General features: G+C 40.6%; 1 protein-coding gene across 2 annotated transcripts in view; it reads right to left on the bottom strand.

Annotated features, from left to right (window-relative positions):
- STAC3 (SH3 and cysteine rich domain 3) overlaps positions 1-26,126 on the bottom strand; it is a 31,343-nt gene extending 5,217 nt beyond the window's left edge. The window contains exons 1-9 of one of the 2 annotated variants that reach the window (XM_026713864.2): positions 25,894-26,126; positions 19,499-19,568; positions 11,493-11,748; positions 8,571-8,668; positions 3,865-3,925; positions 3,674-3,765; positions 2,921-2,987; positions 1,374-1,420; positions 30-121 (exon numbers count right to left, since the gene is read on the bottom strand). In XM_026713864.2, the coding sequence (XP_026569649.1) occupies positions 30-121; positions 1,374-1,420; positions 2,921-2,987; positions 3,674-3,765; positions 3,865-3,925; positions 8,571-8,668; positions 11,493-11,748; positions 19,499-19,567 (782 nt within the window). In that variant the 5' untranslated portion in view covers position 19,568; positions 25,894-26,126. The remainder of the gene's footprint in view (positions 1-29; positions 122-1,373; positions 1,421-2,920; positions 2,988-3,673; positions 3,766-3,864; positions 3,926-8,570; positions 8,669-11,492; positions 11,749-19,498; positions 19,569-25,893) is intronic. The other variant, XM_026713865.2, reaches the window with a different exon arrangement.
- Between the last annotated feature and the right edge of the window lie 1,342 nt (positions 26,127-27,468).

Raw genomic sequence — 27,468 nt, 5'->3', positions numbered from 1 at the left:
TTAAAAAAAAAGACAACTTCGTTACTCACTGAAAATCCAAGTCGTCCTTCTCCAAGGCTTTGAAGCGATAAAGTGCAATAAAGTAGTGAGACTGTGGGAACCCAGTTTGCTGCTTCTTACTCTGTTCAAAAGAAGAAAGTCAAGTCCCCTTCAAATCAAACTTGACTCTTGGTGACTTATCCATTGCCAGTTTTCTTGGCAATGTTGTGGAAATGGCAGTTATGGCCCCTTTAGGGATGGTTCTTGGATTTTCAGGCTTATTTGTCACTTGGGCTTCTCAGAAAACTTACACGTAGGTAATAACCATGCCAAGCTAAATTCCACATTAGAAGAAATATTTGTAGCTCAGGGTTGCTGTGGGATCCTTGATGCTCTCTGAGCTTTGTGGGGGTTTTTCTTGCAGATGTTTCATTACCAAACCAGGTAATACCAGTTACCTAATTTGGGTAAAGTATTGATAATGTTACCCAGTATATTTTGCTCTCAGGTACTCATGATCTTGTCAAAAATCTTGAATGTTGGCAAAACACAAGCTCTTTCTATAGATATCCTCTATAAAATTAGTGTCGGGATGGGCAAGGAATCAAAACAGAGTATTCATAGGTGTACAAATAAATACGTTTATATGGCCAAGAGTATCCATGCATGGATCTCCAAAGTGGATTTAATCTACCTCTGGAAAGCAGGATACCAGGCAAGAACTTAGGGCTGAGCTATTCAAAATCTTATAGCTACCCAACCTTACATCTCTACAAATATAGTCCATGGATCTTTCTGTGGACCTAGGCAAGGCTTTCTAATCCTCAGTTATCTGGCACAAGTAGTAACAAAGCCATCCCCTTCCATTATACTTTATGCATAAATATGGAGGTGATAGAGAGCAGATTTTCTGAAATCGGTTCTGTTCATATGCTCAAAATGTACTGTATGCCAACTTCTTTAAGTGTATATGAATGGTTAGTAGAATCTGATTGGTGGAATCTGAGGCCATATGCAATAAAGCAAGCAAGCACACTGGGAGTCTCAAATTTTGACCTTGAGTTTTTGACCTTGGGGGAATATATATATACATGAATTGAGTAGCTTGTCTATGTACCATTTCCTCTCCCTCCCCGCTCCATGCAGTTCTTTCTACTAATGTGATTTGTGCAGGAAAAAAAAAGAAAATGTGGAGTTGACTATGCAGAGAAAAAATAGCATGCAAGCATTTGAATAATCAGAGGGGGCAGGTGAAGAAAAGTGACTTGCAAGAGCATCACACACTTGTAGGATTTGGAGACAAGAAAGCATGTAGTCATTGTGTTCAATCTGGAAACTAGCAAGCGCATTCTTTGCCTCTTCCCCTCCCCCATGCAAGAGTGAGGGGCAAGCACCTTGTCATCCGGGGTATTCTTCTCTGCTTTCTGCCTTTCTGGGTTTCCTGGAATCAAAACAAACAAGCAAGCAAGTGAAATTCAGATGGGATGAAATACAGGTAATCCTCGAGTTCCTACTGTTCACTTAGCAGCTATTCGAAGTTATGGCACAACCCCCCACCAACTTTGGATGCAGTTCCGAAGTTATGAATGTTGCCACACCATGGCAGTCATTCACCTTTACAAACAACCACAGAGGCTCTGCAACATTAACCTTACCTATCCCGGCCCACCTGGTCTTCTCAGGTACTGGGCCCGTAAATACTCACCTTGTGAAGATCTAACAAGCCTTAGGTTTCTTGGCCTGCTTTAGTGCTTCAGGCCTTTGGTGCATTCGCAGAGAATGGAGGCCTAAAGTAATGCAAGATCACATGAGTTCAGTAGCGCAAGATCGTGCGCTACTGATCTCGCATGATCTCAGGGTACTTTAGGTCTCTGTTCTCTGCAAATGGAGGCCTGAACGAGATCTGCGGCAAAAGGCTTCCAAAGCCTTCCCTCCATTTGCAAAGCCTTTTGGCATCTTTGGAAAAAGCCTTTGCTGCTGAGAACGAAGGCCCAGAGGGACATGTGTGCCCCTCCCAGGCTCCATTCTTGTCAGCAAAGGGCTTCTTGAAAAGAAAACTGCTCAAGGTGAAACTGGGGCAAAGAGGCTGGAGAGGAGACTGCTCCCTTGATCATGGAGATCTATGTATGGTAAGTGACCCTGTCAGGCAGGATGAGTGGTGCGGGGAAGTGTGAGATATCTCAATGGGTTGAGGGTGGCCTTGGATAGTCGGAAGTACTAGCCACCCTACTGGCTTTCCCCACCCTGCACTTAACAACCAGCACATTTGATTAGCAAATGCGTGGGCGAAAGCAGGGCGTGATCACGTTCCAGTTACATGATTCACTGCTTCAAATCCTCAGGTTGTGAATGTAATCGGCAAGCTCCATTACATTTGTACTTCGAGGGCTACCTTTTATAGAGAAAAGCAGAATTCAGACAGGTTCCCTTCTCCCAGGGCATTGAAAATAAAATGCCACAATTTTCCTAGTTTTTTTTTTTTCCGAGGCCTAAAAAGAAAGTTATTCATAAATTAACTCTCCCCCGCCCGTCTCTGCTTTTCTTGTATTCGTCTTCCTTCCTTTCCCTGCTTACAGCAGTTACAAATGTAGATGTTCTTTTTTTTTCTGACCATGATTCATTACTTTCATTTCAGTTTTATATTTGCATTTTTCACTTAAAAGATAAAGCTTAGCCAACAGCAACACCTAGGCGAACTTCACTCAAAAACATAAACAGAATCACACCTGGTTACAGTTGAGCAGCATCTGGAGAGCTATCACTTGCCTTTCCTGAGATGTCATATGGCAAAAACTTTTAATTTGTGAGCACCAGGGGTTTCCTTTTTGGTGATCTTCTTGCTTCTTTTGTATTTTGTTTATTCGAGCAATATTTTCTTAACAGATGTTTAGACTCCGGATCCCAGAGTCTAACAGATTTTCTGAAGACTGTTAACACTTACCTCCCTCTGGTTTGTCACTTTCTGGTTTGGGAGCTTCAGTTTCTTCTTCCATCATGGCAGCCAAAGGCTAAAATGTAGGAAAGAACATATATCAGAAAATATTTATTTGACAAAATTTATATATACCACCCCAATCAATAAACTTAAGGTGGTGCAGAAAAAAAAATACAATACTGACAAACTCCTATCCTTCATCTACACTAAACTTCCAACCTTACACTAGATGTCTATGGAGATTTCAGTCATCCAGGTCATGGTTGTCCTAAAGGTGCTTTTTCAAGAGACAATTAGGCTTTCTGGTTTTTCTTTGAAGACATTTTGCTTCTCATCCAATAAGTGGATGATGTGCAATGGAAGAATTTGTACTCCTTGCAGTCCCAGCCAACACGAGTAATGAAGAGTCTAGAAATAGCTGGAATGCTAATACAGGTGACATGGTGGCCCAGTGGTTGGAAGGCAATATTGCAGAATAACTCTGCTGACTGCCAGCCAACTGCCAGCAGTTCGATCCTGAGCTCCTCAAGGTTGACTCAGCCTTCCATCCTTCCATGGTCAGTAAAATGAGGACCCAATCTGGGGGGCGGGGGAATAGGCTGACTCTATAAAGCAGTATATAAGTCTAAGTGCTATTGCTACATGTGGTCAATGTTAGCTTTAGAATTACTTCTATCATCATCCATTATTCCTGGCTTGGATAGCCTCCTAGGCACCACCCTTTTTTGTTGTGATGTTTTCATCGTACTGGTTTCCTACATTTTTTTTGTTATCCTGCCCTTTCTTGCGCTCCTTGTTTGCCATGATAACACCTGACCGTAGGGTATCGAAGACAGGATCATTTCGGCTAGCTGTGAAATAAACAAAAACAAAAAAAGTTGTAAAAGTTACAAAGGTGTTTCTAAGGATAGATGACCAGGAGTAAAAGCCTTATTGGATGACTGACTTACCACCCGAGAGTTGTTGGGCACTGTACAATGGAGAGCTGTAAGCACGGCGGAAACCTGGAGGCTGAAGAGTAAACGGTAAAGATTATACACTGTCAAGAATGTTGGGAAAGGGGGACAAAGTCCATTTTTCTCCCAAATGATGGAGCTTGATGACAGAGGCAGCTATTATCCTTGAAAAGAAATTCTAGCCTTAGTCTAATGCTTGTTTTATAAATAACACTATGTAGCAAACATTTTCATAAGATGAAGAAAGAGTTCTTCTGCTGATTTATCAAAAAGACTAACAAAGCCAGTATGGAGAAAATGCGGAGTTTCCCAAAACTTTGGCAGCAGCCTCTAAAGCCTTTCCTAAACTTGACACTTTATTATAATTTTCAGGATGATGGAAATGGGAAGTCATTAAATGCATAAAAGTTCATTGCATGTATTGAATATCGTTTAATTTTTTTTTGATCCTCTTCTAGGGCAAAAATTATTTATGCCTATTTCTAGTCACCTTGGCAGAGCAGCCCCTGGTATTTTACTTTTTTATGACTTATCACTTTGTTGTTTGTATATATGCGGAGAGCTTATGCGCTGGAGACAAATTCCTTGTATGTCCAATCACACTTGGCTACTTAAGAATATTCTATTATCCGTTGCCCTTGAAAAAGATAGTGTGTGTTCTGCAATATGGAGACTACAGTACGGTGAAATCCCAAATTAGAAAGAAAAGATCCCTGGTTGCAGCTGTTTTTTGCATTTCAATAATCAGAAAAAGCTAGCTCCTATTGATTGGACCTGCTAAAGAGAAACTAATTGACTGGCTTCACTCACGTGACCTGTGTTGTTGTTCTACAGGGGCGTCAAACTCAAGGCCTGTGGGCCAGATCCAGCCCTCGGGGTGCTTAGATCTGGCCCACAGGGCCACCAGGAAACTGGGCCCATGGTGCCCCAGCCAGCAAAAACGGAGCTCAGGAGGACCACATGCGTGCTGGAGGCTGTCATAGCAGAAAACAGAGCTTGGGAGCCTGTTTTTGCTGGCAGAGTGCTCAAGCCACCATAGGTGTCCCCAACACGAGTGACATTGAGCTGGCCACACCCATCCTGACCACACCCACCCTGACCCCCCGAGGTCAACACAACCCTGATGCAGCCCTCAATGAAATTGAGTTTGGCATCCCTGTTCTAAGCTAAAACTGTCTCTGTTATGTTTGTTCTCATTTATGTCATCTGATTCACTGTGATCCTGAATGGCTAAGGTCATAGAAAAAAATGGCACCCCAAAGCCCAAATGACTGCATATAATACTTGAAAAAAGGAAAGAAAAAGTTATTTTCTGGGGAACCATTTGGTCTTCTGCAAACACATGAAAAATGTTCATAACCGAACTTTTAGTAAAAAGCTATTTATAAAGAATATGTTACTAGCTGCTTCAGCTTTTAATAATATACAAAATATACTGGGTAATTTGTTAGTTTACTCACCCACTGCTCTCCTCCAATTCTGCAGTTCAGGAATTGTGGCTTCAATCTATCAAAGGCAATGCGCTGAATCTACTCTAAGAATTGGAATCCATTTTTCAAAAGTATAAAGTCCATTGTAGGGCCAATAAGTGTACTTTTTCTCCCACAAGAGTAATTTCCAATTGAAAAATAATGCAATCCTTGTACACACCATAATGACTGCACATTTCTACTTTTTATTCTGGCCCATGGAGAGGCAATGGCATACATCTATTTGAGATAGTCACTTCCAGAGATTGATATTCTGATTGTGCATTATTTTATCCATGTAGAATAAGCGTAGCAAACTAGCTCTTAAATCAAGGTGCCCTACTTAAAATTCTTGCAGCACCATAGACCCCAGGGTTGATTTGGATCAGATACCAACAACAATACTGGATATAAATGCAAGAAGATGTGATGCAAGATAAAAATGGCAGCTCTTCCATGTAATCATTTAGAGGCTTCAAGGCAAGTAGAGCTGATGAGTAAGATTACAACATACACATTCATCCATGAATGCCACCCACGCATACAACTGTTGCAGAGGAGAGAAGCTATGTTCCTGGCTCTGATTTCAGAAATCTTACCCAGGTTTGTTGTTTCTCACCTACTAGCGGTAGAGAGGTAGTTTGATATAGTGGTTAAGGTATCAGGCAAGAGACCATGAGTTCTAGTCCTGCCTTAGGCATGAAGCCAACTGGGTGGTGTTGGGCCAGTCCTTCTCCCTCAGCCTTAGGAAAGAAGCAAGGCTAAATTGCTTCTGAAATCTTGCCAAGAAAACTGCAGGGACTTCCCTAGACAGTTGTTAAGTGTCAAAACCTGGCTCAAACACAGGGGTGGGATTCAATTTTTTAAACACCCGGTTCTATCGGCATAGCTTAGTTGGTGGGCATGGCTTGGTGGTAATGTGACTGGCTGGGCATGGCCAACTCAACATCACTCACATTGAGGCAGGCATCTCCTTGCCTGGTCTCTCATGACTGTGGGGATGCTGCAATAGTCGTAAGTGTGAAAAATGGTTATGTCACTTTTTTCAGTGCCATTGTAACTTTGAATGGTCACTCCACACAAGCAAAGTACCAGCAAAGGAGAGGGGAAAAACTCCAGAGAAGTTCCTGAGACAGGAAGTCTAGTCCTGCCAAGAATGTAATAAGAGTTAACGGAGAGGCAGTTTCTGTAAGCAACACCAGAATGTTTCCTTCCTGCCTTCCTTACAGGATTAGGCCAGTAATTTCGTCTAACAACTGGTTCTCTGAACTGCTTAGAATGTTAACAACTGGTTCTAGTGAATAGGTGCGAACCTGTAGAATCCCACCCCTGCTCAAAGGCACACAAAACAGACACACACACACACACAAACACACACACACACACAACTCATAGCAGTGAAGAGCAGGAGGCAGCAGGTGTTAGAGGGGCTTTTGTACAGCGTCATCCAGTGTACCAATTGCACCTTTTCCTGGATTAGGAAGCCTTGCTTATAGTCACTCATGCCCTTGCTCAGCTCTCATTTGAATTACTGCCATGCCCTCGACATGGGGCTGCTCTTGAAGACCACCCAGAAACTTCAACTGGTCCAGAACATGGCAGTGTATATGGTGATGGGTGCCCCTAGGTTTACCCATGGAATAACCTCTGTTGTGTGAGCTGTGTTGGCTTCGAATTTCATTCTGGGTACAAGTAAAAGTTCTAGTTATCACCTTTAAAGCCCTATATGGCCCAAGGCCAGATTATCCACAAGACCATCTTTCTCTAAGCTCATCTACTTGTCTTACCAGATCAGGCATGCTTCTAGTCCCTTCTCTTAGACCAAGGGACTTCAAACTTGGCAAGTTTAAGACTTGTGGACTTCAACTCCCAGAATTCCTGAGCTAATATGACTAGAGGAGGAATTCTGGGAGTTGAAGTCTACAAGTCTTAAGGCCAGGGGTGGGATTCTACCAGTTCGCACCTATTCGCTAGAACCGGTTGTTAACATTCTAAACGGTTCAGAGAACCGGTTGTTAGAAGAAATTACTGGCCTAATCCTGTAAGGAAGGCAGGAAGGAAACATTCTGGTGTTGCTTACAGAAACTGCCTTTCTGTTAACCCTTATTACATTTTTGGCGGGACTAGATTTCATGTTTCAGGAACTTCTCTGGAGTTTTTTTCTCCTCCTCTGCTGGTACTTTGCTTGTGTGGAGTGACCTTTCAAAGTTACAGTGGCACTGAAAAAAGTGACTTATGATCATTTTTCACATTTATGACTGTTGCAGCATCCCCACAGTCATGAGAGACCAGGCGAGGAGATGCGTGCCTCGATGTGAGTGATATTGAATTGGCCATGCCCAGCCAATAACATGACCACCAAGCCACGTCCACCCAGTCACATGATCACCAAGCCATGCCCACCACCTAAGCCACGCCCACAGAACCAGTTGTTAAAAATTTGAATCTCACTCCTGCTTAAGGCTGTCCAGTTTGAAGACCCCTGCCTTAGATATTGGCATCTTATGGGAGCTAGGAAACCTGCCTTTTTCATGGTGGGCTCTCTCGATGGAACAGTCTTTCCCACTGAAATTTGGCATCACTTTTTTTGTGTTTTTAATGCACTGAGGTTTTACAGTCTTAATAAATTTTTATGTTGTTTTCATGTTTTATTAGGAGCTGCCCAAAGCTTGTTATAAGATAGGTCATCATATCAGAGTTTTAAATTAACAAATTATTTTAAGTTTCTTATTGGTAGCCATGCTATAGACTTCATGATATAAGTATTTTTTTTAATCATCAAATACTGATGGATACAAAACCAGATTAAATAGCTTTGTTTCCTCATTTCTTTAAAAGACACTCTTGCAATATTCTCTGTTTTGCTAATTAAAATGTATTAACCTCAGCTATATATTTCATCCCAACCTGGATCCAACGATAATACACACACACACACACACACAAACCAATTTTAGCTAATTATATTCTAGTTGCGAGCACTTAGCTTGTAACAGTCAGGTTCTTGAGCATACAGCTTTTGTTACACTTGTGATTAAAAACTACTGAGGGTAAAATCCTACCCTTTTCAAAGTAGCATGCCTTTCTGAAAAAAGTTATCCCCTTCTACATCTCAGTGCTGTCTCAGTGTCGTCTACATAATGGAGCAAGCGCAGAACCAAAACTGCAGCTTGCCGTATCAAATCATGTTAGGGATAGCAATCAGCAGAGGCCTCAGAAGAGGCGACTTACTATCTTGCCAAAGCAGCGCTGAAATTCCACATAACTTTGGCAGTGATGATGGATGTGAGTTTTGCAGTTCTTGCATTTCAAGCCATATTTGTTGTTGACTGCAAAGAAAAGAAAGGCAATCAATGTCATTATATAGGCCAGGGGTGTCTTCAAACTTGACAGCTTTAAGACTGGTGGACTTCAACTCCCAGAATTCCTCCTCCAGTCATGTTAGCTCAGGAATTCTGGGAGTTGAAGTCCACCAGTCTTAAACTTGCCAAGTTTGAAGACCCTTGATATAGGCTAAGGAGTCTCTCACCCCGCCTCCCCAGCCCTCATGCCCATTTCTGGAATCAAGCAATAGATAATACCACAGGATGCCTTCTAATTGACCCAGACCAAAGGTGGTATTCTGCAGGTTCTGACCAGTTCTGGAGAACCAGTGGCGGAAATTTTAAGTAGTTCGGAGAACCGGCAAATGCCACCTCTGACTGGAGATTTTACAGTTTCCTTCACCTGCCACGCCCACCAAGCCACGCCCACAGAACCGGCAGTAAAAAAAATTTTAATCCCACCACTGAGCCAGACAGAAGCCATTTAAAAACATACAAAGAAGCCATTTGTCTCCCAGATGGAGGGGAAATTACTTTTCAGGAAATGACTGCAGGATGAAACATCAGCATTCCCTAAATATGCTTCCTATTGACATTTTAAAAATGTTCTGCCAGAAACCACAAGGAGAAACTTTGTGCATGTTCAGTTCTATCAAAAAAACAACAACAACTGGGGAATCAACTTGGCAATGAAGGATTTCTAGCTTTTAGCTTGAGAGGTCTTCCTGCTCTCCATGTCTTGGCCTCCTGGATAGAAAGAAGCAATAGGAGGCCCACTTCAGTGGTGGGATTCAAAAATTTTTACTACCGGTTCTGTGGGCTTGGCTTGGTAGGCGTGGCAGGGGAAGGATACTGTAAAATCTCCAGTCAGAGGTGGTATTTGCTGGTTCTCTGAACTACTCAAAATTTCCGCTATCGGTTTTCCAGAACTGGTCAGAACCTGCTGAATATCACCTCTGGCCCACTTGGTTGACCTATGGCCTGGCTTGAGCAAATAAGATATTCCAATGCTCAGGCATCATGACCAGTCTCCACTGTAGATGATAAACGTTTCATGCATTTATGGATTATACCATTGTTTATACCAAACTGGGGAAATCTGGCATAGTATATTTCCATTTGTTCCTCCTTGGCTCTGATTCCTTGAATCTCCTTCCTGGTTCCTGCTTCTCAGTTTCTGGCCCATTTCTGGCGGCCATCTTCTCTTCAACCCTGACAAATTCTCATTTCTCTTTTAAACAGGGAGGTAAGGATTGACATGTGATTGCCTCCATCACAGATAGTTTGGCTCTATGATCATCAGCATTTTCTCAGCAAAAGGAAATGGGTTTGGTGTAGAGGAAAAAGTAGCTTGGGTTACTTTTAAAAATGGACTAATGGAACGTGTACATCCTAACAATGTTTTGAAAGATAACTTTAAAAAAAAAAGTTAAGAAAAAGACATCAGGCATACTTTTCCCCCTTCTAGCTTGGCTTTCAATACACATCTACGGGCAACCATCCTGGAGGTCAAAATTGTGGGTGATTAAAAAGGCCGCTGCTTTCAGAACTGAAGAGCTGATAACGCTTGAATTTATATGTAAAGTATTCAAGTGTGGGCAAATGTATCATAATGCAAATGACCCCGATTCCCTAGTTATGTACTTATATCAGAACTAATGGCACAAGGGCCTGATTGCATTGTTTGCACAATGACCTCATGATCCACCTGACATGACCTGTAACAGTGGATGTCTATGAGTACATTCTACCATTCTTTATAGAACGTTCCTCCACATTTCATAGTTTTCTATGAAAGATTGCTAGGGATTTCCTGAATTTTAGGATGGCTGCAAGAGATAACTTACGAGGGGTGCTGGGTGATCTCTGAGCTTGCTTGTTTTCTTGCAGACGTTTCATTGCCCTAATTAGGTAACATCATCAGTGCTAGTAAGGAGTGCTGTTTGCTGTCAGTTTATATTCTGGTGTCTTTCCTGTTGGTGTGAGGGTGTGGGCAGAAAACAACAACTGAATGAAAAACTGCTGATGACCTTCTACCGCTGCACCATAAAGAGTATCTTAACTTACTGCACCTCTGTATGGTTTGCCAACTGCACAGTGGCAGATAAGACAGTACTCCAGAGGATTAACGTCATTGCCCAGACGATCATTGGTTGTCCTCTCCCCTCTTTGGAAGAGATTTATAGCTCCCGCTGCCTTAAGAAAGTTCAGAACATTCTCAAATATCCACCTCATCCTGGGCACCCTTTCTTTGAACTATTAACATCTGGCAGACAGTACAGAACAATAAAAACAAGAACAAATAGGCTGAAAAATAACTTCTATCCCAGGGCAGTAGCTCTTTTGAATTCTGCTGTATAGTATAATATTAATGCAATATCAGGGGGTTTTCAGTTCAATGTACAGAATGTGAAGGATGTGTATTTGTGTTTATTTTCATAATCATAATGTACACTGAAGATGATATTTAATTTCATTGTACGAGGTGCAATGACAATAAAGTAAACTAAACTAAACTTAGGGATACTTTGGCTGGGCTAACTACCTACCTAGAGATAACTACCTACATTAAACTACTAAACAACAACTATGCAAGGTGTACATGAGCATATACCGTTCTCTGTTTCAACAGTTAGCTTACCATTTTGCCTCTAGATGTAAATCATAACCTATATTCCCTCCCTCCATTTAAGCAACTGTTCCAAATCATATGCCTGTTAGGTCTTACTCGGCTTTCAATATATCCCCCTATCCCACTTTCGCTGCTTTTTTTCCCCCAGGCATGATTCATGCATCTTTAACAACTGCGTATGGCATAATAGAAACTCACGGACAATCATGCGGGCACAGACATCACAAAACTTAGGTTTCTTGAAGTAGTGATCCTTGAATTTGTGAGGTTTATCGTTAACAGGTTTTTCCGGCTCAGGTGGTGGCTCAGGCTCTTCCTCATCCTCCTCCACTTCCTCATAGTAGTAGATGGTTCCCCCGGAAGAAGTGACCAGCTCCCCGTTGGCTTGGGGCTCCTCTGAGGTAGGCTCCTCCTCCATGGGCTTGCGTTGGAAAAACTGCTTTAGCTTCTGCAACTGAGGGTCCAGGTTGGGATGGGGCAGAATGGGTGGGTGGGGCGGACAATCAGCACTTGATAGATGCCAACCAAGAACCTTGGCAACCAGTGGAAATGGCATGCACACACCCCCAACTTGTCTAGCCCCAAAAGGCAAGGGAATGAAAGAGGGGTTCACGGCAAAAACAGAGAGACAAAAAAACAACAACAACCCCAATTCCTACTTGTGGAAGTTTTCTTCAAAGAAAATGCAAGCAAAGAAGCAGCAATATTGCAACATGCAACTGCATGAGTCCATCATAAAGCTGCATGAGTCCATCATAAAGCTTGTTAATTGCGTGTAGCAGCTTTCTATTCCTAATATTAGCTAATGATAACCCAGCTGTCGGTGTGTACTGGTGTGTTGTAGTAGTAGTAGTAGCCCCCACCATCCTATTATTCTGCAAGATCCTGAAGACCTGCTGGTTGGGGAAGATGGGGAAGTCCACATTGGAGGTGGCTGCCAGATTGGTGGCAGACTTCACCTCTCCTCACTTGCTCTCTGTTCTCCACCCATCCATCATTTTGGTTATCATATTGATGTGTTTATTCTCACTGTGTTCCTTTGCCAGTGGTTACTCTATTGTTCTATTATTTTACTACTGTTCTCTTTACATCCCTTTTCCTTCTTCTTCCTTTTTATTATTGTAGGCTACCTAGAGTAATCCCATAGTGAGATATGCAGCAAATAAATGTAACAAATAAGTAAATATTTAGCAGCCTCTGTGGCACAATGGTTAAAGTGCAGTACTGCAAGCTCCTTCTGCAGCCAGCTGCCTACATTTGGGCAGTTCAAATCCCACCAGGCTCAAGGTTGACTCAGCCTTCCATCCAGTGAATAAAATGGGGACTTAGATTTTTGGGACCAATAGGCTGACTCTGTAAACTTCTTAGAGAGGGCTGTAAAAGCACAATAAAGTGGTATATAAGTCTAAGTGCTATTGCTAAATAAATAAAAATAGACTTAGATGGGGAACAGCATGCTATGATAGCATTTCAAGCAGGACTAGCAACCAAATACTTTAAAGATTTGTTAGTTGGTTATCTTTTCAACCAAATAATCAACTATTGCTTATCTACAATTTAATTGTAGATATAGCTAATATAGTTCAAGTCTTTATGTATATTATCTCAACTCAGCAAGCCATAAAAACCTCGCAGAATCATTTACTTGTTTATTAGGCCATCTGATTCTTAAATGATTCTGAGTAACCCAGAATCTAACATACTAAAAGAAATACAGCAAATCAAAAGAGCAATGCACGAAAATGCTCATATTATACTCATGTTGCACATTAAGAAAGAGATGTTGAAACAGACTTTAACTTAGACAGTTCCAAACTAAGAGACTCTCTTGGCACACTCTTAAATTTAATGGATTATAACGCTCTAGTTTTTTTATTAGTTTAACAGAGCTATTCACTGATTACAGAAATGTATTTTATTTTCACTTTTCATTATACCTTAGCGCAGGGCTGTCAAACTCCCAACCCACAGGCCGGATGCATCATGCACTGGCCACACCCGCACCTGGTTTAGCGAAGGGGGAAAAAATCCTGAAACATCATGTGACAACACTGTAAGTTTGACACCCCTGCCTTAGCGTAATCAAACTAACCTTTCACTCCCAGGCCCTCTGCTTAAATGGAGCCACATTGATTAATCAATGGGAGGTTTTGCTTGCTAATCTATTCTATTGGCAAAGCTTTCATAATATACTTTGAGCCTAATGCTGCATGTAGATATACACTATCTCTACCATCGAATTACTAGCAAGGACATTTGTCAGCTTTGATGAGATTGTAAAAGCTTGTTTTGCTTAGCTTAAGTCACAGGATAGACGCAATGCCCATTTCACCTTGGCTATTTACACCCTACTTTCAAGATGCACATATTAATAGCAGAAGTCAAATTATCCACAGCATTAATTGGCTTATCCATCAGATCAGTTGAAACCATCTCAGTCTCAGTAATCCATCCTCCTGCTTTGTCCATTAGGCCAGCTTTTATTAGAGAGGTGTCCATGACTTTTAAAATGAATAAATAACACTTACACAGTACAGGTAGTCCTCGGCTTACAACTGTTCATTTAGTGACTGTTCAAAGTTACACAGCAGTGAAAAAAGTGATTTATGACCATTTTTCACACTTACAACTGTTACGGCATCCCCATGGTCACATCATCAAAATTCAGATGCTTGGCAACTGACTCATATTTATGACCGTTGTAGTGTCCTGGGGTCATATGACCCCCTTTCGCGACCTTCTGACAAGCAAAGTCAATGGGGAAGGCCAGATTCACTTCACAACCGTGTCACTGACATGACAGTTGCAGTGATTCACTTAACAAAGGTGGCAAGAAATTTGTACCATGGGGCAAAACTCAGTTAACAACTGTCTCACTTACCAATATAAATGTTGGGCTCAGTTGCAGTCGTGAGTCAAGGACTACCTGTATAGACTGGGAAAATACTCAGAAAGGCAGACAGACTAATTAAGGAAAGCTTCTGGATAATTCTTCAGTTCATGACGCTCTGTACGGCGGTAGTGCGAGAGGGAGCTGGCTCACCCCACCTGAGAAAGTAAACTCCAGTACGTTCAGAGAGGAGCAAGTAAGATGATCAAAGGCCTGGAAACTAAATCCTATGAAGAACGGCTGCAGGTTTTGGGGTTTGGCTGTAACTCTTTTGAATTCTACTGTATAGTGAGTGCAGTGTTGATGCGGTGTCGGGGGTTTTCTGTTCAATGTGTGGAGGGTGAAGAATGTGTGTTTGTGTTTATTTTCATGGTCATGAGGTGCACTGAAGATGGTGTTTGATTTCGTTGTATGAGGTGCAATGATAATAAAGTAAACCAAACTAAAGAAAAGAAGAATTAGGGGGTGGCATGATAGCAGTATTCCAGTATTTGAGGGGCTGCCACAAAGAAGAGGGGGTCAAATTATTCTCCAAAGCACCTGAGGGAAGGACAAGAAACAATGGTTGGAAACTAACCAAAGAGAGAAGCAATCTGGAATTAAGGAGAAACTTCCCAATAGGAGAATTAACCAGTGGAACAGCTTTGTCTCCAGAAATCATGGGGGCTCCATCACTGCAGGTGTTTAAGAAGTGACTAGACATTGTCTGAAATGGTATAGGCTTTCTTGGTTGAACAGGGGGCTGGACTAGAAGACCTCCAAGGTCCCTTCCAGCTCTGTTCTATTCTAAGTCCTTGTTGCAGTACACATTTATACTCTGGTGTACTCCTATTGTCCCATCTAAATTATTGGTACAGTAACTTATTTCCACAAGGGTGACGGTCATCTTGACCTTGAGCACAGCCCTCTGTGTAAGATCTGAGGCAGGAGGATGGTTTACTGGCTGAGATATTGCTCCTGTACTGAGCAGGGCAGTCAAAGCAGCGGAGGGCAGAGGATTCCTGGGAAAGGAACAAGTTGAAAATTCCAGAGTCAGCAAGGAGGAAGCAATGCAGCTCAACTCCTGAGGCTAAGGGATGCTAATATATGTCTCAGGGGGAAAGCAGCAAATCATTCGCCTGCGTATATTTATTATTTATTCATATTCGGGGGGTGGGGGGGTCAACTGAGATCCTGAAATTGGGCAGTTTAATGAAATGCAGAAATCCTTGCAGCATTGGTGCTCTTGCAGCAGGCTTCTGGCAACAGAGAACATACGATTTTACCCAACACACAACACTCTGCCCAGCATTTTTAAGAACAAAATATGAGAATGTAGATCATGTACCAAGCAAACAGCTTTCTGTATGCCTGAGAAATATTTCTATCTGTGTTATTCTGAAGGTTCTCCTGACTGAGTTGAAAGGACTTCATTCCTAAGTTTTCTTTCTTAGGTGAGATTTCTGGCGCTATATGCACAGCATGTGCTGTGTTTAACCACTGAATAAATCGCAAAGGGTTGGTTGGGTTTGCAAATCTTACTAAGTCAGAAGCCAACCAAATACATTTTTGGTTTAGTGAAATGTCTGAATCAGGTCACAGATTTGCCTTCAGCACTTTCCACTTCAGGTCCGACTGCTTATATCACTTCCAATTCAGGTCTCCAAAGTCCTACTAATTCAATCTTCTACCTAAAGTCTGCGTGAAAAGAGGGCTTGTAAGTCTTGTGACAAATACCTTCAGTTCTCCTCTCACCCCGCAGTCAGTGGCAATTGCCCTGTGCAGTCATAATAGTTCGTGATATTTTGAGCTTACCAATCTGTTACCAGGGAAATGACAGGTTTTACCTTAACAGAAGACCCCAAGGCATGTAACAAGAACGAGTTACACTACTCATCCATCACAGTTATTGCTCGATGAACAGAGTGACAAATGGAGAATCTCTCCCTGGTACAAATCTGACTCATACAATTAATTCACTAGCTGAGCATGGACAAACCATTTTTAGCTTTTACCAACTCTTACCTGAAATAGAGGTATCAGAACAATGGTCCGATTTAAAGGGCTTATTGTAAGCATCGTGAAGGATGTGCATGAAACACTTTCTCAAAATTACTTAGGGATATTAGGGATACAGGTGCCAAATATTTGGTCTAGTGGTTAAGGTACCAGGCTATAAAATAGGAAATTGTGAATTCTAGACCTGCCTTAGACATAAAAGCTGGCTGGGTGACTGCAGGTCAGTCACTCTCTCTCAGCCCAACCCATCTCACATAGTTATTGATATGGGGAAAATAGGAGGAAGAAAAAGGAATATTAGGTATGTTCCCCACTTACTGAGTTGAGTTACTTATAAAAATAATAAAAGCAGGATAAAAAAAAACTTTAAAAATAGAGAGAGAAGTGAGAATATTAGATTGCCAAATATATTTCTAATAGGAACCCACATTTTATAAATTTGACTTAATTATTTTAGTTCATATTCTTGTACTTTCACTTATTATCCTGTTATGACTCCCCTTCAAAGTTCAAACGAACAAAACAGAAAGCAGCCGTTTCAAATTAAATCAAACAGGAAGAAGTCTTACAAGATAACGGCTGGCAGAAATCTCAATCCACAGCATAAATCTTTACTCTGTCCGGCAAACCAGTCCTGGCAATAAATCTCAAGTCTCAGAGCTTCTTGCTGTAACGTCCTCACTCAATAAGTCATTTTGTTCCTGGAAAATTGTACCAGCCCAGCTGTGTCCTTTTATACTCATTGAGGCAACGTGCTAATTTACTGACTTGCCCTCCTCCTCCGTTCCAGCTGATTTTGCCTTCTCAAACGTCTTCTGTTCCTTACATTTAACCACAAATTTTCCAAGTTCTCATCTCCACTAGAAGACTCTCTCAAAACTTCCCTGTCAGCCATTCCCGGCTGTTGATCAGATAAGGAACCAGAGGAGGTCAAAGGTCCTGACAATTCTAATACATCAGGTCTGTCTTCCTTTGTCATGTCTATCTCCTCATCCTGGTTACCAGTCCAATCACTGAGCCATGCCGGCTCATATTTTTCTGCCATGTCCTCCTCACTTGAACTCATATCAGACACAGGAGCTGAATCCAAGCCCAGAGCCACAACATTATCCTATGTCATTTTAATTTTATTAAATGTATTTATTATTAAGAATTGGAAAACAGTTCTATTGAGTGGAAGGTTATTGTTCTGATTCCACTGATGCAGAATGCAAACTAAAAATTACCCTGTTGCCTAAAACTACACAATAATGCCACCATCTGAAATCAGCATCCAACACTCTTTTTGCAAGTTACCTAAGATCTGCTAGAGACCAGTGAAAGTGCTTTAAGTTATTTTGCCACTATGACTTTGGCATCTCAATTAAGTAAATGGACCCAACACCAAACTATTATTGACCTAACAAATAATATGTCACTTGATAGTTGGAATTCCTTCTCTTCTATGGAACGGAATACCTATCAGAATAGGACAGATAGAGAAAAACAGCACAAGAAATAGAAGCAGCTTTTCAACTTGGAGAAAGGCAGAGTTCAGACTTATGAGTTTAGCTGGGTTAGAAGCAGTTGATGGAGTAACATTCAATTTCAGACCCGCATCCTGATTTGCTGGGCTTCTGAATATTATTTTAAATGCAGAAGCTGAATAGGATGCACAGATCAGGATATAAAACAATCACCAATTGCCATGGGTCATAGGCTTATTTGATATAGCATAGGCTGATTTAATCCAGCATTTTTAGTGGATCCATAATCAATAGTGGTTTCACATATTGCAACCTCACAGACAAGAATGTGTGTATCCAATGATTCACTTTTCTAATATTTATACTCCCGTGCTAATGTTCAGAACTCACAGAAAGAAATCATGCCTTTATCCAAAACCTAGCTCATCTTTCCGCATGAAATTCCTCATAGATAAGCTTGTTAAACGTCTTCATAATATCAAAACTTATCAATTCTCTGCAGTTTTCCGGAATTCCATGAACCTTTAAAAGATTACAGCAATTATGCAGCTTAAATATATTTGAATGTTTCACCAGGACAGATATCCACCAGTACAGAAATCTGACCGCCTTTTTGCAAAGTTCCAAGGTGCTGTGCAGTTTTCAACCAGGTTGCAATTTCATTCCTAGATATAATTTTGCCGCTTAAATAGGATTTGGAAGTGTGCTTCTTGAACAGCAGGTTTCCATATGTACCCATAACCCTTTTTTTAAAAAAGCAATGTGAATTCTTAAGTTTGTATTGGCAACTTCAATGTCAAACAATACTGGTACCTGGATTTGAAAGACCATCATATAGAAGTGAGGCAAAGATTTGCTCAGTTCTGCTCTAGAGTTAGGATTAGATTTAATGAGTTTAAACTACCAGATGACGATATTGTTTTGATGGCAAAAAGAGTTTGAAAATAGAACCAATGGTCTTGATAGAATTGGATTTTCCCCCAGTGGAGATCTTCAAACTGGAGAGGAACTGTGTTAGGATAAAGCTTTGGCTTAATTAAATCATGTTAGGAGTCTGATAATGGGACTTTCAAAATGTTTCTCCAATTGAACTAAACTATTAGTTTACCCCCATGAATGTTTTTTTATTGGACATGATGGGTTGTATTAGAATTTGTATTCTCATAAGCAAGGAAGTATGGAAGAACTGTGCATTGCACAGAAGAAAAATCCTTACATCATTCCATTACAGTTTGCTCTATAGTCATCTTCCCTTTTTCCTCTACTTAAAAATTAGTAATAACATTATTAATACCTTATTGACAACTAGTTCCTTGTAGCACATTGACCTCTGTTCAAGAAAATACATTCCCAAAAATCCCATTGGACAAGTCTTACAGAAAAGAGAACTCTGCTAAATTTGAGGCTGGACAAGTGGGACCAATGGCAGCAATTTTAGCCTTTGGTAGAAATAATGGTAAAGAGGAGGTAGCTTCTCCAGTCACGAAGCCCAAATAGTTAATTGTAAACCGAATGTGTTCCTCATGAACACAGTAGACGTGGTTTAGGATGGGCTATAACCTTAATCGAAAGGGGAGGATTGGTTGCAGCCATTATGGCCAAAGGCTGTCATTAAAAGGTTCTGGCATCATTGGGTTTTTTGAATAACCATGTCTCTCCAGAGCAGATTTTCAACCTTATGGCTTCCAGATGTATGAGACTACAACTCTCAGACTTCTCAGTCAATAATTCAAAATATCCAGAGGACAGGAGGTTGGAAAAGACTCCAGAAAGACCCTGTGGCTGATTGTGGAGGAATTGGGAGATAGAATTTACACCCTTACCCTCCTAGAATAACCCATAACACTTACCCCTTCTGGAGATTTCCCCCTTATAGATATAGGTGAAGCGGATGGCTCAAGAATCTCTTTTTCTGTCATACTTCATAAAAAAAGGAACAGATGCAAAGATAAAATACAAACATGGAAGAAATTTCAATTCTTTGCTAAAAAAAAGAAGAAGAAGCAAAAGCTGGTGTTTTATCTGGTTGGGTCATACATCCAATACTTTTGATACACTGGCAATAACATTTTATAATTCCCCACTGTGAGGAAGCTGACACTTAAATGTCAAAATTACAGGCCTGTTTGAAAATGCAAATACTCACATTGGATTTAAACCTAAGCCACATTTATCCCCAGAATGCAATTTCAGCAGCAACACTTAACCATAAACCTATAAAAAACCTATAAAAATGGTACTTTTGAACACACGGAGTATCACTTTCCATCCAATAACTATTGCCCCATTTTAACTGATACAATAGAGAGGACACAGAATTCATCAGACCGGGAGGGAATTTAATAAGACTTCAAATCTATACAATCATGAGTATTTTGTTGCATCATTTTAATTGCAAATGGGAATGGGAAAACAAATTACTAGTGCTTTATTAATCTACACAACATTTTTGTTTTGACAGCAGAGCAAAATGCTACTCCAGTTCAGTTTTACAAATTTTATTTTTCATTACCTCAAAAGCCTTTTTCCCAATATCCACTTTTGAAGCTGAATGCAGGGTTAACTGGATCCACACATATTTAGCCTTCCAAATAACTTCTTCACTGCATCTATTATCTTTAATAAAGCAGTCTACCACAGTTCTATCCAAAATAAATGCCTTGTCTCTAATTGTATGGAGAACTTCTAAAATATGAGCAATATGGGTTTATGAATAGAGCGGAAATCTTACTCTATAATTAATAATCAATACAATATTCACAAGCGATTAAGGAGAAACTCTATCTATTCCAAGGTCATTTCCCAACTAGCGATTCAAAGTATTATCTAGAGTCATTCAACAATCGATGTACCAGAATAATAGCAGTGACAATAGGCTTTATATCATTTCATTGATAGATGATCTAATAAGATGCTAAAAGTCATTATTGGGGAAGAGAATTTCGGTTCTATTCCCTTTAGGAGGAAGTGACATAATCATCTCCACTTAGCTGAGCAGTACCTCTGACTGTCTTTCTTGTCCCCAATAGGAAAAGAAGATGGGGATGAACTAGAAATCCATTTAATGCAAGATATCTGCCCTCTCCATAAGCTCCAGTTCCTCCTCTATCATTTGAAAAGTTAAGCCATTTTTTTGGAAATAAAACATGTAAAAAAAAAAAAAAGTAGAAATTGGTTAGAATGTCTCTGGCAGAAAATATGACTGTATGTTGTTGGGCTTTAAGAAGTTTATGATGACATAAACTTTATTGTAACTATAGCCTACTCCGTTTAATGCATGGAGGATTACTTTGAGATAGAGATATAAAGGCATCCATTTGGCTGCCTTTTTATGCATGACCAGCTGTTCACTGTACTGACTTATGGCTATAAGGTGGTGTTTTTTTTAAAGAGACTTAAGATATAGTCCTGAAATCCAATAGTTGATACCCAATTTAGCAGATATAAATTGGGAACCATTTTCCATGAATAGTAAGTATAAAAAAATGCAGAGAGTGGGTTGCAACATTTGAAATGCTTGCCTCCCTGTCTGCCATGGTGCAGAGGGAAGTGGTGGTATGGGAATGAATGAACATTCTTTTAATCTTTTTTTTTTCCTGTATGCACTAATCAAATGAAAACTACTGAATGCTTCAAAAGCTTTGCTTGGGCCTCCAGAATTTCTCCCAAAAACTGGTACAAAATTTACCTTTCTAACAAGGCAAAAGGGATATAGTATTAAAATCATGAGGAGCAACCACTGCAGTGATATTTAGCCAACAATGGAAATTAAATCAAACTTCCTTTCTATCTTGTATAGACAAACACTTCAACTTTTCAGAGCCTAATTTTTGCTGGCTTGCCGTTCAAAGGCCAAGCTAGATATCTCTCGGTACCACCAAAAATATCATATTTCTCTGCCAATCCTTTGTGTGCATGGAAGGGGATGCTCGTCTTTAAAAGTCAATTGCAATCCTAATACTTCAATCTAACTCTATTACTTGTAGAAAACAGGATCCAAACCAATCTATTGAGTAGAGATGGGCAGAAAATATTTCTGAAGTGAAAGACTAGTTTCCAGAGCTTAGTGACACTGATTTGTTGAGATAAGTGGCTTTACTCCCATGGAAAGTGGCAATTTATTCAAGCAGTATTTCTCAATTTAGTTTGCAACTTAGAGCAGCCCATTCTGGCTTTCAATCCTGCAAAACCATTGTGAAAGGTTTGACTAATTCTGGCCAGTATTTCCTCCTCCAGAAGAGCAAAAACATGTCTTGCATGTATCCGGCAAGGAATGAAGAATTCAACTTTTTGATACTTTTAGAAAAACATAAAGGACCACAGCTTCGCATATTGCTGGAAAAATAGCTGGCAGTCTTCTTCTCCAGCAAAGTGCTGGAAGTCAACAACTTTCAGAAGCTCCCTCTGATGGATTATTTGGCTGGGAATTATGGGAATGGCAGTCCCAACGTGTTTGGAATATGCCAGATTAGAGAAAAATTGTCCTAGGCAGATACCGTGTCTCTCATATAAAAAGGCCGGCTCTTTTTTTTTTTTTTTGAGCCCCCCCAAAATGGCTAGGCCACCTTTTTGGGGTGACTTAATTCCCCCCCCCCCTTGCATCTTTGGTGGGCGGGCGGCGACGGCTTGGATGTTGACCTTGGCGTTGGTGAGGCACTTAGTATCGGGGTCAACGCAGGCAGCACCATATCTGGGTGTGCAACAAAAGTATTTCCTAACAGCAAGCGCCCCCACCATTCCTCCCCATTTCGCATGTTTTAATATAGGCCTTAATTTGGGAGGAGGGGCTTAATTTCATTTCATGCCTATAAAACATGCTGGGACTTCCTATTGGGGGAGGCTGTATTGTTGGAGAAACAGGGTAGTATTTTAAGGACATAGCAACTAGAAGGCCTCTGCAGCTTAGCTCAAACCTAGAAGGGATGCCAGTCTTTTGTGGTAGGCCTGTTCAAGAAACATTGCAAGAATTACAGGAATGCCATACTTTATTGTTGTAAGGCATAATAACCACATTTTGAAAGCCCGCCATTTTCCCTCAGGCCCTTCTTATCCCAAAGTAAACCATGGTTGAAGTTATTTTGAATTTCTCTTTCATGCCTTCCCTCAGGACAATCTCAGTTGTCTTTTATTTTCCAAAGTTATCTCTGCATTCCCCTAAATGAGGTGAAATTTGTTCTTCCTGTTTCTAGCTCTCCCTTTTGGAAATTGCTCAGGGTTGACATGTGAGGTAATTCTCTGCATTGGGATCTCCTGCTCATGTTATACGATTTCTAAGATTTTAGAACCATCCAAGAAGCTCTGTAGCAGGGGTATCAAACTCACGGCCCATGGGCCAGATGTGCCACACGCTGGCCACACCCACACCCAGTTTAGCAAAGGGGGGAAAGTCACAATATATCATGTGACACTGCCATGACAACGCGAGTTTGACACCCCTCCCCTAGAGGAAATATTCATTCTAGAAGCACACAAGTACCTCAGCAGGCAGGAGATATAAAGCCGAGTAGAAGTGATAGGAAAATCTCCTTGGCATACAACCTCTTTCTTTCCCACACTCACCTTACACTGTGTACAAATATACAGGAGGGGAAAAAATGCTTATACATTAGGCGCTAGCTGTGGGTAAATAGTGCTGGGATTAAGTTTTAGCTTAAAACCCATTAGAAATAAATGGGAACCAACTATAAAACTGAATGCATATTATTCAATCAAAGTAAATGTTATATCAAATTAGACACAGTCTTTGTCAAAACTTTGTCAAAATGGGGGCTCCTTTCAGACTGAGTCAGTCTTTTGAAAATCCATCACCATCCTTGCAAATAGGGCGTTTTGTTCCAAGCAAGGAACAACCTCAGAGCTTTATTTTTTCATTTTACTGTATCTCTTGAGAAAAATAAATGCAATCATTTCCTTTCACTGGATTTGGAGCAAATATTAGTTCTAGGTTGTGCTATCATACGGTGTTTGCATTCCACTGCTAACTACAGGATGGGAAAAAGCAAACTACTATCTAGAGAATTGGCTCTCTCTTTTTTTTCCCAGAAAGCATGCCTTTTCAACAAATCTCTCAGGTTGTATATAGACCCCTAACTATCACTTATCTAGGGACTTTGCCAGCTAGTACAGATTAGTTATCTTTAATTAATTCAGAGATGTTTCTGAAAATTCAACTGGTCAAATGGCAGACTACTGTATGGATGAAAAAGAGATGGCAATTCAAATTACACATTGTGAATAGATACTTATTTTTAAAACCCATTCTAAAGATTATTTTCTAACTGCAAGAATCATAACACAAAAGAGACATTTCTGTTACAAATTTGTGCTGGAAATAAGTCATGGCTCCTCTTCCTAAGAATCTTAGGAACTGTAGTTTGATTAGATTCCTGAGAAAGCCTGACTGCTAAAGCACCTTTAAATCTATAATGAAATCTCCACACAGGACTTCCATGGTGGAGTTGATGGGATCAAGTACGGCAGCCAAAATTCAAAGATAGAGCTCTTTTATTTTCCTGCCCGACTGCTCTTCCTAAAGGGAGTATGGAAAGGAGCAATTCATTATGATTAAAGAAAATAAAAGGACATATCAATTTTTGAAAAGCCGTTATATCTCATACCAGATCAGAAATAAGTTATTCTGCAGTTAGTGTCTGGTTAAAAATCAGATTAGATAGAGCACTGAAGGGCTAGAAGCTAACTGTTTTATTATGTATCAGCTAGGAATCTGTGTCTCATTCCTAGGCAATTAGGGACACATTTATTTATTTCTAATTCCAATCTATTTTGATTACCCAGAACAAAAAAAAAGACAAGTTTGTACACACTCAGAGATGTGTGTACACCATGGTTGTCCAATCTTTTGGCTTGCCTGGGCTACATTGAATAAAGAAGAATTGTCTTGGGCCGAATATAAAACATAGAATAAAATTAAGGTAAATAAATAACAATTCCATTATTTTTTATTATCTTCTGATGCCTCATTACTAGCTGTCCAGGGCCACATGTCATCATGGGCAACATGGGTCACACATTTGGCTTGAAATACCTAAATTTTACTAAGAACAAATACCACAGAATGATTGTAATTCTCTCCCCTCCCCTGCCTTCTGAACCATCTAGAAATATACTCTCCTGCTCGAGCAGGGGGCTGGACTAGATAACCTCCAAGGTCCCTTCCAACTGTTATTCTATTTTATATCTGGCCACCTACTTTCCCCCCACATCCCAAAGGGCTATTGCTTATCAGTACTAGGATAGAGCCCCATTATCAAACCAAAGGGGGGGAGGCCTTTTTCTGTGTGCTTTCCTCTGATCCTTATATTGTCACCTCAACTTTTGTGACAAGGCTAGGGAGTGACCAAATCCAGCTCATGCGTGCCATCAGTCATGTAAGTGCAGCTTCTCAGTGGGAAAACATTGGGGCTTTCCAATGCATCTCTCTTATCTCCAAAATTTCTGATTGTCCCCAAAAGGACAGAAAGCCCTCTGTAATGGGCCAGGTGGGTCAGCCCTTCCCAATTCCTATGGCTTTTGTCATGCCTTGATGAACATCCACTCAAGCCATAACCTTCCAATTGATCTCAGGGCTGTATGGAGAATGAACCTGCCTCAAGCATTGAGGGTCCAAATTCTGCTCAAAGTTTAGCTTCTCTCCTTTCCTTCCATTCTGGATCCGTGGTGTCCCACATACTAAATCATTGCTCATATTTCAAGCTAGGAAGCAGGCCCTTATCTTGCCTCCTGGGAGCTGCAAAGGGCCACAGATTGAAACCTCAACCGCATTCCTTCTCAGCATGAGGCTTGCTCATTGGTAACAGATGCCATTTTTTTTCCCTGCAGAAAACTGAAACATCTAGAAAAAAACGGTCTGGCGAAAATGAAATCTTAGGCCAGTCTTGAACGCTGGCAGAAGCTCAAATTACAAGTTGCAGTATGCAAGGATCTCAACCATATTCCCTGGCCTACAGGCAATCATAAAATGCAATTTTTCTGTTGCGATACCAACCCCTCTCCAGATCTTCTAGTATTCAGCCATTTTTGACCTCCATAAATTGGACAGACACACGTCTCAAATACAGAAAGCTTAAACAAGGAGGAACTACAGGCCACATTTTCAAAGGGGACAGTTTACTCTCTATCTTTTCAATTCTCAGAACAAAAAGATTTTTGTATCCCTGTGAGGTTTTTTTCAGAAAAAGAATAACTTAGAAAGAATCAAACTAGAAAAAGGGGTGGAAATACTTACTTTCTAAAAGAAAGGAGGTATTCCTGTTAATTGCATCTTTCCCAAACTGTCCCAAACTCAGCTCTCTTCCCTGCTCCCCAACATCTTTTAGAGATCTGCCAAGGATAAATTCAATTTTCGTCTTGGGTCTCAAGATGTAAATGCTTCGGATGATCCCAGTTAGAGTGACAGAGCAAGAAAGGAACGAACAGCTGTCCTCCATGGGCAGGGCTGACACAGAGAAATGTGAGCCTGGATTTGGGCATGAGTTGCAGGCCAAACACAGGTCCAAAGGAGGCAGTAGCCTATCAGATCCGTCCAGCCCTTGGAGGACCTGCAAGGGCTGAGATTTGTCCCAAACTGACCCGGAAAGATGGGTTGCTTTGCCCAAGAGGAGAAACAAATTCTGACTGTTCAGTGCTGCAAAAATTTGCACCCATCAGGATGCCTGAAGTTGAGACTTCTCATCGATACAGGTTGCTTGCTGAAAGTCAGATAAAACATAGGCTTAATATTTCATTTCCAACTCTCTTGACTGCAGATTTTCTCATGCAAGTACCTAGCAGCAAAGCATTATAAAATCCACCCCGCTCTCCTGTATCTTCTGAACTGCACGTTTCCAAACTGGAAATAATACGTTTTTCTTTCTTTTGGCCAAATTGCCTCTTAGGTTTGCACATTGGATTCAAGGTATGACAACAGAAATCCCAGCTTCTCTTGAAAAGCAAGCTGATCTGGTTAGCCAATGCAGTTTTGTGGTTAAGTAATTGACTGGCCCAAAGGAGAGCTGCGTTTTGGTCCACCCTTGACCTCCAAAGCTCACTGGGTGATTTTTGGCCAGTTATTCAGCCTTCACCTACCTCTCCGAATGCTCATTGCGATGGAAATGGGAGGAAGTAGTGCTTGGGCAGGATAAACAATAAATAAATGTACAGGCAAACTCCTTTATAACGTTGTTGTTAGAAGAGAAAGCACTAAATAATCCCCTTGAGCTGAATAAAAGGTAGAATATAAATCAAGTAAGTCAATAAATAAAAAAGACCAGAGGACTGATACACATTTTTTTTTCTCCAATAAACTTGGCCTATTGTACATGCCTGCCATTTCAAATTATATTCAAATCTCAGAAAATGATTGGTGTCCATAAAAAGCTTATAGGAGAAAAAGTAGTTATTCGCTTAGAGGAGAACTAGCAGTCATTGGAGCTGAAATAAAATAAATGTGGAAGGTCCTGGGTTTTGCAAGGCTGACCTGAAGCAAGGAACTGAATGCATGTGGCCTTTCAGTGGGTTCATTAATGCAGCACGTCAAGACTAAATCTTATTATTTTGCAAAGTACCACACAGATTGCTATTTACAGCATAAATGGGAGATTTAATATAATAATGGGGCAATGCTGCAGAGTTTGCCTGGGTTTTTTTTTTTTTTTTGCCATTTGAAGAAAAGTGTGGTTTATTTTCTTAACTAGGCTTTGCCAATTTCAGGATTCACACTAGTTTCAGTGAATTTCCAAATTCATAATGTTAGGAAATAATTGGGAGTGCTAGTGATATATATTTTTTCCTGGTCACTAAAAATGGACCCAACAGGGAACAA

Source organism: Pseudonaja textilis, chromosome 2 (genome assembly GCF_049901715.1).
Source record: "Pseudonaja textilis isolate UNSWEBS1 chromosome 2, rPseTex1.2, whole genome shotgun sequence".
NCBI classification, from domain to species: domain Eukaryota; kingdom Metazoa; phylum Chordata; class Lepidosauria; order Squamata; family Elapidae; genus Pseudonaja; species Pseudonaja textilis.
Note: the sequence above shows the minus strand (reverse complement) of the source record. Positions and strands in the feature narration are given on the sequence as shown.